At 33.5% G+C, this 10,929-nt stretch overlaps 2 protein-coding genes across 2 annotated transcripts in view; both read right to left on the bottom strand.

Annotated features, from left to right (window-relative positions):
- On the bottom strand, window positions 1-3,047 carry LOC108749071 (putative uncharacterized protein FLJ37770). Its single transcript, XM_018487576.1, has 2 exons — window positions 651-3,047; window positions 1-582 (listed from the first exon to the last, which is right to left on the bottom strand). Exons 1-2 carry the CDS (start codon window positions 981-983, stop codon window positions 550-552), a joined length of 366 nt encoding a protein of 121 aa, XP_018343078.1. The 5' UTR covers window positions 984-3,047; the 3' UTR covers window positions 1-549.
- A 282-nt stretch (window positions 3,048-3,329) lies between these two features.
- The window catches only part of LOC108749062 (ATP-binding cassette sub-family D member 3), a 10,634-nt gene continuing 3,034 nt past the window's right edge, over window positions 3,330-10,929 (bottom strand). The window contains 10 exon segments of the mRNA XM_018487561.1: window positions 3,330-4,092; window positions 4,218-4,379; window positions 5,876-6,175; window positions 6,434-6,909; window positions 7,009-7,078; window positions 7,173-7,385; window positions 7,567-7,747; window positions 8,037-8,134; window positions 8,442-8,511; window positions 8,581-8,768. Coding sequence (XP_018343063.1) covers window positions 4,015-4,092; window positions 4,218-4,379; window positions 5,876-6,175; window positions 6,434-6,909; window positions 7,009-7,078; window positions 7,173-7,385; window positions 7,567-7,747; window positions 8,037-8,134; window positions 8,442-8,511; window positions 8,581-8,768 — 1,836 coding nt within the window. The 3' untranslated portion in view covers window positions 3,330-4,014.

Raw genomic sequence — 10,929 nt, 5'->3', positions numbered from 1 at the left:
CATATTATTGTGTATGTATTCTTTACCAATTTTAATTTGCTCTTTCCTCATTATATGTATAGAATCTTCCTATTGTCCAGCAATATCGTTATAATTTTCCGGCTCAATTCACGTATCTATCCAAGTGTAACATATGTGATCTACACATAACGATATCAGTTATATTCTTACAAAACATACTTTACAGTAAATTCTGTCATGTACACATATACACTTTCTCCGATATGATACAACTGTTAATAAAATCTCGCGGTTTTAATTCCTTATCATTTACATTGTTTAGTTTGGCAAGTATTTGCTAATCATTTCATCACTGATATTTAATTAAATTTACACTGGAAAACTCTAAGCACTACAAAATTGCATATATTTACAGCATAGACTTATACACAGTGCGACAAATATGTTACCGGACGCGAACCACATCTCAGCAACCAGTGGCAACATCTGTGCGTTCAAACATGCATTTGAAAGGTTTAACATTTCCCTATCATCTGTCAAAGTTTCATTCATTTTGGTTGACATATAACGAAGATATCACAGTTCATGTTAAACAAGATTTTGGTCGAGGTAGAAATGTCTCTGGAATGATTGATTCTCATTGATTTTTGATCGCTTCTTAATGTGTGTGGAACAAACTTCGCACAAACCTTCGTTTTACCCAAATCTTCATGTAATATGGTTCGAATCGTTTCTCTACTGATATTTAAAGCCTCCTCCATCATTTTTAGTGACGCATTGCGATCGTTTGCAACAAAATTACGTACTTTTTCGATCATTTCGGGTGTTCGAACCAAAATTGGCCGTCCTGATTTTTTGTCATCTTCAAGGGTCTCTCTGCCTTCCAAAAAACGCTTATGCCACTCAAAAACAGCTGTACGACCTAGACATTGATTGCCGTAAATTTGTTGCATCAATCGGAATGTTTCTGATGCACTTTTACCAAGTTTTGCGTTAAATTTAATCACTGCTCTTTGTTCCATATTAAAATTTCTACCTCGACCAAAATCTTATTTAACATGAACTGTGATATCTTCGTTATATGTCAACCAAAATGAATGAAACTTTGACAGATGATAGGGAAATGTTAAACCTTTCAAATGCATGTTTGAACGCACAGATGTTGCCACTGGTTGCTGAGATATGGTTCGTGTCCGGGAACATATTTGTCGCACTGTGTATAATAAATAGATTACGTCGCATTCATACATGACAGCTGAAGACACATATGAAAAACAGAACATGAATGATCTGTTACTTATTCAGTCACATATTACACAATTGAATAACTAAAAAAAAAGATTGATTACTGCTCTCTCTCTCTCTCTCTCTCTTATTAATGTTGTCCTTACGTCTTCAATGAAAAGTCTATTATGCAAGTCTATAATTTACAGTAAAGTCTAATGCATAATCGAAAAGCACAGGTAATAGGAATAAGAAATAATAAATTTCAACCTATCAGAAACTGTGTATTCTGGAATATACGTTTTTGATAGGTTAAAATTTATTATTCTTTGTTTCTATTGCCTGTGCTTTTCAATTGTCTCTGGTTTTATACCTCAAGGCATGGTGGAAGCCATATATCGACATATTATTGTACTGGACGGAGCATGCGGCAAAATGTCTTTGATTTTTCGTCTTGCGGGCTTAGAAAGAGAAAGGTAAATACAATATTTAGGCACGGAACTCTCTTTCTACTATTGTCCTATTGATCGCTACTACCCAAACATCAGAGAGAATCGAAGGAGAGTGGAGTCCGAACTCACTCGGAAACCGCCATTTGTAGTGCACCATTGATGTGAGTAGGAGATATGAAGCCTATTCTTTTTGGCTGAACTTTTGTATTAGTTTATCTCTTCCTTCCTCTTCCTTCCTAGAAAGAAAAGGAAGAAAGGTAAACTGGTGCAAAAGTTCAGCCAAAAAGAACAAGCCGATGGTAGGAACGTGATGCAACATACATAGAAAGTATGCACACACTATTCTAGTGTATTGCACCGCATACACTAATATTATGTGTATGATATAGATGTACATATACACACATGCACATTTGCGGAAGTTGTACTACAAATGGCAGAACTAATCAGAGAAGAGAAACAATCTCGGCTCCACTCTCCCTCGATTCTCTCTACCAAACATCATTCTATCTCTTTCTACAGACCGGTTGTTTCACCTTTTGGTAAATTTTACTTGTTGGGTAAGTAACAAGATTACCAGATTTACCTAACAGGTAAAATTATCAAAAGGTAGAACATGACCGTAGGTCTGTCTAGATGGTTTCGATGCTAAAACTCTAAACACAACAGCGAGACAACAGCGATAAGAATAGTAATAGAGAGATAAGAATGCTATAGAAATAAGCGATATATAATTGTCGCCTTTCGTTGCACAATGCCGCGAAATAAATAAAAAATGTCAATCTGATTTCGTATAGAGACTGTAGCATATTCTTCCATCCACTTCAGAGTTATAGTACACATAAACAGAATTGAAAAATCTGGACGCTGATTGGTAGGCTATAAGGCGATAGACATAGAATTTCAACTCGTTGGAAATTTATCGCTATTGCCTTATTCCGTGTTCCTATATGTATTGACATATGCATTCCCGTAGGTTGGATTCTTCTGTTCCTATCGCTATCGCTATTTCTATCGCTATCGCTGTTGCCTCGCATTGTGTTTAGGACTTTATGCTCCATCTAATACTGGGTGCTTTCCATTTGATGACACAAGTTAACACAAGTGTTGTTCTATCCTTGTTGACATTCAGAGAGCGACAAAGATGGAACACTTGTGTCATCAAAGGTGCGTTCGAAGAGACGCTATTAGCGTCATTCTATCCTTGTTTTGTGTCTAATAAACAACGAAGATAGAATGATAGAAGTAGGGCTAATAGCGTTTCCTCGGATGCACTACAACTGGAAAGCACCCATTATATGTCGATGGGTGAAAATATATCAGGTGTACTCTTGCACGTTTTGAACATAAGAAGAGTGATATCCAGAAGCTGCCATGTTGCCGCGGTTATTTGAAGTTGGCGTTGTCAGTGTTACTTTATATATTTATAATATAATAAATTTGATTTTATCTTGTGCAATAATAAAAATAATAATTTTATTTAAATAATTAAATATTTTAATAATATAAATTAATTAAATTTAATATTATATAATTTATAATAATTTACATATATAGACAATATACTATAAAGAATTTATAAGTTATAATAATTCATATAATTTACAATTTATAATAATTTAGAAAGAAATGCAAATACTTCGAAAAAAATGCAAATTTCTGCATCTTTTTTTATGAAATTATTTGTGCACGTTTTTATTTGACACGTACTCATTTTCGCGAAATATCACTTTGTGTTACTTCAAAGTTACCGCGATGCAAATGTTTAAAATGGCCGCATCTGGTTATGCGCAAAACAGTACGAAATTCGTCTCGAAAACGAATATACCTAACGTACTTCTACCATACCTTAAGGATCTAAAAGTATCATATATATATGATCATAACACATACGTTCCAAGCTCGATGTGTCGTCATTTATATATGATGATAACACATACGTTCCAAGCTCGATGTGTCTTCGGCAACGACAATACATTATCAAAAATATATTATCTTGTAGAAAAATAACAATCAAAAAATATATCTTTGTGCATGGCAGATTTGATTACATATCTACGCGAAGAAATTTACGATAGCGCCGAAAATGATCGCGACAACGCCGCGTTTATCACTATTACATTTGTATAATATATACATTCTGTACAGTACATGTACATTCTGTATAAAGGCATCTTGTGCAATTATATATAGATTTAATACTTAATAATCGGTTTTGTCGTGATACTTTATACTTATAAAAATTGCTGATTAATAGATAAAATGTCTCCTATTAAATTGCTGGAATTGTTGAATAATCGTAGACTAAAAGGAAAAAGAAAGCTAAATCAGATATCCCTTGCGTACTGACGCATTTCCGTACAAGAAATGCAAGAATTCACGATCCGAATTCTATCGTGTCTTGCTCGATCGGCTTGAACTCGTAGCTTCCGCGGCCATCCATGTGTAAATAGTACTAGAAGCAATAAACAGAAAATTAAGCAATGATAAAATAACATAAAAGTCACAAAACTTAATAATACAATAAACATAAATACATCTATTGATCAACGCAAAAAAAAAATAGATTTACAGCGATACCTCATGATGCTTCCAAAGGGAGCGACGATGTGAGACTGTGAATAGCGTAATGTTCTCTTGTCTGCAGTATCTGTACATGGAATCTTCGACGTCGACGCTGACAGCACTCGTGCACTCATCCAGAATTGCGAATTGTGGTTTGTGATAAAATAGCCGAGCCATCTTTACAAATAGCAAAAGCAATTAAAAAATACTTTATCAGTATTAATTATATAATACTTCATCAGTAATAATTATAATATAATAATGATAAAAGATTTGTTCTTTATAACTATATTAGTGTACACTTGTACTGAAAATGAAGTAAATATATATTTGAAATATACAGATAGTGAAAATGAAAAAAAAAAAAAAGGAAGATTTTAATGCAATCCAATGCAGCGATAAAAAATAAACATCGATAAGATAATTGGTACAAGGTACAAACAAGATATTAAGATATTTCATATAAATCACCGACGAGATACCATTAAAAACGGTCGGCGCTTATGGAAATTCGCATGCCTGTTAAAATTTAAGTAATTAAAAGTAAGAAACTAATAATACGGTACTAATTTTATAATTTATTAGTTTCGGATTTTAAACATGTACACATGTTTCAAATTTAATAATACTCAATTTTTATTTAAAACTGTGATTTTAATGTTATCATCCGAGTTTGATAGAGATCATAACTACAGAGAAAAAATTATTCGGCAATATAAAAGATATAGCAAAGTGCATACTTATTTATACAGCATTTATATAATAAAAAAATCACGAATTTAATAATATATTATCAAAATATTTATTATAATAATAATCATAAATTTTTATTGTCGGTAACGTCATCGTTCTTCAATTATCTCCGAGCCCTAGTCACGAAAATTTGCCCAGGACCGACAGTAGTGATGCCGATTCTTAAAAAAAAGGATCGATTTTTTTTTCGAAATCGATCCTTAAATACTCATATAACAATATTATATTATATAGACGAGGTTCCTTATAATTATTACATTGTACTCTTTGGTTGTGTATATACGTATTAATATCGATTTATATATTTTTAATATCGATTTATTTTTAGTGAACTTAAGTATAAAGCTCATGGCATTTACAAAAATATAAGGCAGTAAGACGTAGCAGTAATCGCATTAGCTAATCACAATAAAGAACGTAAAGTAATTCTATTGTGATTGACCGATTTGCTTACTGCTATGTCTTATTGTCTTAAGTTTGTTTTATGTGTCTTTGACTTGAATCACAATCAACGTTTTTTAACCATATTATTTAGAACTTAAATGGATTGTTTCATAATTTTTTAATAAATATTATTGCATTGAGTTCTTTATAAGCGCGGTGATCATATTTAAATTATTGCCTTACATTTAAATTATTATCTGAGAATAATTAATAATTAATTAACGTACAATCGCTTCGTGCGCCCTTCCTTTCAAAATTAACGATTTGTAAAAATTGAGAATCGCCGGTACGATTCTCTAAAAATTGGATCGATTTCGAAAAAATCGATTTTAAATCAAGAGTAAAAAAAATTGATTCTTGATGCATCGATCCGAGAATCGGCATCACTAGCCGACAGTCTTTATTATAATCTCGTTGGTGTATAAATCAATGATAAATATCAGTCTTGAGGCGTAAGAAAAGGAAAAAGAACTCACTGCTATACGTTGCTTCTCGCCACCCGATAAAACGTCCATCCAATCAGCCACTGCGTCCCAACCCTCTTTTTCATTGTTAACGAGACTCTCCCTGTCCAATAGATGAGTCAACTGTACTAGCTCTAGGAACTTCTTCAAGTCCTCATCATTAATGTTACCACGTCTCTTCATCTCTTCCTTCGTGTGAGGATATATGATCTGATCTCTCAATGTACCCAGCGTCATGTAAGGACGTTGCGGAATGTAGAAAAGCTTACCACGCGGAGGTTTTGTAATAGTTCCAGACCAGACCGGCCACAGCTAAACATTACAATTCGAATTGATTAAAATCAACAAGAAATATAAATCTGTTACTATGCTAAAGCACTATTTAACAACAACTTAATTATTATATTTAATTTATCATTCTCCATATCAGAACTAATTTAATAACAAGAAAAAAAAAAGATATTAAAAAGAATCAAGTAGATTACGATATGGTTTATGAAAAAATTTGTTCACAAAGACATTATAAAACAATAGCAATAAACTAGAACGGTAAGATAATAAAACACATACTTCGCCGAGAATTCTAAACATAGAGCTCTTGCCGCAACCATTTGGACCGCAAATCAGTACATTCATTCCTGATTTCACTTCAAAGGACAGCTCCTTAACGAGCACGTCTCCGTTAGGCGTCACCAGAGGAACATTATCGAACCGTATGATGTTGTCGCGTGGTACAATTTTGCCTTTACCAGGATAACCGATCACTTTGTCTTTGTAATCCGAGATCATCGTTCGCTCGTATTTCCCAGCATTTAAATCGTCGAGAACCATTTTGATCTCGGTGACCCGCGCTGTGAATCCCGCCAAACGCGTTAATTCCCTGCCGGCCACCACCAATCGGCCAATCGCCTCGGCCAATTTCACCAGCATCCGGCCGTATGTGTAGTATAATCTGAATCTATGATCGGGCGTGCCGGAGAGTACAGAGTGGTTCTCCTGGAAGAAAGGTATGCTCACTGCGTAGAAGCCGATTATGGTGGCAAAATCTGACAGAAAATATGGCGATTAGTATTAGAAAGTAAAAGCAGCAATTAAAGTGGAACACGTGTTGTTAAGTTTTTGTCACAATATAAATCGTGTCTTACATTTTCCAACGTAATTATCTACAATGCCCATCAAGGCCTTAAATTCCAAGAATTTACGAAGATGAGTCACCTATAACGAAAAAAAAACATTACAAAAATAAGTAATATTATTCATAAGTATAATATATAATAGAAAATAATATGCGGAAACAAAGTTCACTCACAAGTTTATGAAAGCTAGTTAACAGCGTCAATTTTTCCCTGTTGTTTCCTCCATAAAATGCTATCTCTTCCGAGTTAACGATCAACCTTGAATTGATATGACGATATTCTCCTTCTAATCGTTGCTCTTTGACCGTCATTGTCCCGATAGGTTTGCGAAGATGAGTCAAACAGGTACCAGCTATCACTAAATACGAGAGTATAATAAGTGGCGTCTGAAAAAACATAACGTTACTTTGTATTTGTAGTGATAAAATGCTAACCACTAATGTCCATCTCTATCAATGTATTCTTCTAAGAATGAGAAAAAATGAAGAGTAATTTAAATCGAAATTAAAATTAATCTATATTGATAGAAATAGACATAAATGAAATAAATATTTATGTTACACGTACCTGTCCGCCAATAGTAGTTGTCAATCTGTATACGTAAAGACCAATGTCCAATAGAGGCTTCGCAATATTGCTGTAAAGATCTGTACAGCTTTCGCAGAACTTATCGATGTCTGTAGTTAACAGCTGATCCGGATTCGCGATTCGGTTATCCAGATTACTCATTTTATAATAAGTAAAGCCTCTACGAAAACAAGAATTAAGTTTTAAGTATTATAGTTTCTTATCAACATTTTCATTTTCTTTCCGATATAAGTAGAATTTATTGTAATAAATTAATTATTATATTATTATAAATTATTATTATAATAAATTATTTAAGTGGAGACAATAGGTCAAATATTTTGCAAAATTATGCTAAGATACAAACGCATCGATAATGAATACATTAATTGTAAGACTATTGTAAGACTGTTTTGTAAATAAAACCGAACAAAGTTCAATTAACAAAGAAATATGTATCAGTTACTTACTTAAGATAATCATCCACTAAATTACGCGTGATATTCGTACGCAACCTTAACTTCATTTCGCTTAAAGCATACTTCAGTATGTTGTTCACGATCGCTATCTAAATTAATACAATAAATTAATATACGGAACATTAACATATTAAAGGGCGTTTAGTAAAGTAATTTTGCAACATTTGTAAAATTCTTTAACACAACTGGTCTTACTATTAATTCCTCACTGGATTTGAAAATATAAACTAATCATATATTAAAGAACTTTGCAACAACTGCTTTTTTTGCAGAACGTAGTCATTATTAACTATTAAAAAAAATGTCTCTTTCTCTCTCTGGCAATAAAAAGATTTCCACACATTACCATGCTATATATAATCTTCAAGTAGATTGTATCGATAAAACTCGACTTACTATTGGTACCAAACCAAACAAATGGAGCAAATATCGCCTGAATAATACACGATTCATGTTGACGATTGACCTGATAACAAAATTCTGCGTCAGATAAATGAAACTTTTTACCATCAATAATTAGAAACATTGCACATACGTTTCTAACAAAGTAGCCTTGTTGATAAGCCACAGGTCACACAAGGTCCTGCCAACCAGGGCGGTCGCCACCAGGAATAGAAAACCAAACTCTGGTGATAATACACCAGGGATACCGATTTTAAGTAGTTGATAGAGCCTACGGAAGAATACGGCATTGACCTGTGCCTTGGGACTTTTTGGTTTTTCCTGCGGAAGTACATAATCATAATATGATCTTGGCCTATCTTTGCATAAACATATTAACTCTGTTCTTTTTCAAAAGAAAATTCTGAAGTGATATATCTTAGTGCAATAAGTTGGAAATATATGTTCAAACAGAATATAAATTTATATTATAACATCAAAATAACATCAAAATAGTTTCAAGTGATTACTAAAAGTCACTTTTCAATTATCAATTATAATACCTTTTCAATAATTTTAATGCCATTTTGATGTTATCGCTTCTTATTCTGTTTGGGTATAGTTTGTTTTATTTCAATTTATTGCATTCCCTATAGTAGTACAATTGGTAAACCTTCGGATAAACTACGTTTTCATAAAAAACAAAAAAGATCACACAAAGTTAAATGGTACGCCTCATTAAATAAATGAAAATTTAAACTCAACAATGTGAAGCAAAGTCCAATAATTAAATTTTTTATTTAATCGACTTTTATTTAATTGACATTTTTAATGCACACCCTATTTTAATTATGAAATATAAGAGATTTCAAAGATTTTTTTGTAAGTATAACTTCTGATGAAATATTATAAAATCTAAAAAAATTTTTAATATTTTTTTTAATTATGGAATAAGAAATCAGATCTCAGAATATTTCAGAATTCACATGTATAAAAAATTCTGAGAGAAGATGTAAACTTTCCGAAGAAATATTTCTGAATATTTCTGAAAAATGTTCCAATTCGTATAAAAATTATAAGAAAAATTTTCATCTTAGTTGGTATGGAAAATTGTTCTCCTTGGGGAGGAGGTTTTATTCCAAAATTCAACTCTATCAACTCCGAGTATCATTTTATCTTTGTTGGTCACCGAATGTTAAATAAAGATAAAGATAAAATACTCAGAGTTGGGAAATGGGGTGGACCTCGCTTTACTTGCTTCATTGTCGAGTTTAATGCCTAATTCACACTAAACGCAGCAAGCGTCAAGCAGCGGAGCAGCAACCAATCAGTGAAGCGATATTTACAGTGGCGTAAACAATATCGCCTTGCTGGTTGGCTGCTTCGCTGCTTGATGCTTACTGCGTCCAATGTGAATTAAGTATAAATTTTTATTCATTTAAGATGTGTGTGTGTGTGTGTGTGTGTGTGTGTGTGCGTCATTTTGAAAATGATCTGCGAGGAGCACTGTTTTAGAGCTGTTACCGATTCCAAAAGTGAGTCCTCTTAGAGGCTATCGCGTCACCTAGAACTACCAACGGTAACTATCTGGTGCACACTCTTAAAAGCCAATTACATCTGGCCGCCTCCTCGGGTATGCGGATTGACCTTGCCTGGATTTCCTCTCACAAGGGTATCCAAGGAAGTGAAAACGCTGACGAACTTGCCAAATTGGGAATTAGAAATGGCATTCGAATGGACAAGATTTCATATATGGACACACTTGTGGAGCCTAAATCTATCTTTACTTAGACAGTTCCAGGACTATCTTGATGGGGAATTTTTGCAAAAAGGATTATTATATGAGCAATATTTTAGAGATTCCTCACAGAAGACTTGGTACATCAAAAAAGGGAAGGGAAAAGGGAGGAAATCATTTTAATCAATCGCATCATATCTAATTATTATAATCTGAATGTCTGTTTCGCAAGAATATGGTCAACTCGGAGGCTTGTCCTTGCGGGGACCCCCGTCAACCATGTAATTTTTTACTGTCCTGTCATTTCTCCTAAGTCAGCCAAACTCATTTCATTTATTGATAAAACTTTCCTGAACATTCCTAGAGATATCCTTTCCATATTAAAGAAACCTTCTGTCAAAATATGCCGCCTTCTACTGGCTTTCTTCAAAGCCACCAACCTCCGCATTTGAACTTCTCCCGCCTGTATCTCGCGGACGCTCTTGGGAGAGGGTAATAAAACAGTGATACCAACGTGTAGTACTTCTTTGTTACTCACGATTTAGTTCTCACTACTCGCCGCTTGGGGCGGCTATCTCGTTATTGGCCGTATCGACTCCGTGATAGGAGTCGAGGCCATTCACTAGTAAAGTTGTGTTATTTAAACTTTGGGTAGTCTGTTTATCAGTTTTTTAAATATACCAACTAAAATATTGAGTACATATTAATTACTATGGAATCCTAGTATGAGACCTTTTTGTAGAAAACATGATGACAAACATTTTA

This window comes from Trachymyrmex septentrionalis, unplaced genomic scaffold, assembly GCF_001594115.1.
Source record: "Trachymyrmex septentrionalis isolate Tsep2-gDNA-1 unplaced genomic scaffold, Tsep1.0 scaffold259, whole genome shotgun sequence".
NCBI lineage: Eukaryota > Metazoa > Arthropoda > Insecta > Hymenoptera > Formicidae > Trachymyrmex > Trachymyrmex septentrionalis.
Note: the sequence above shows the minus strand (reverse complement) of the source record. Positions and strands in the feature narration are given on the sequence as shown.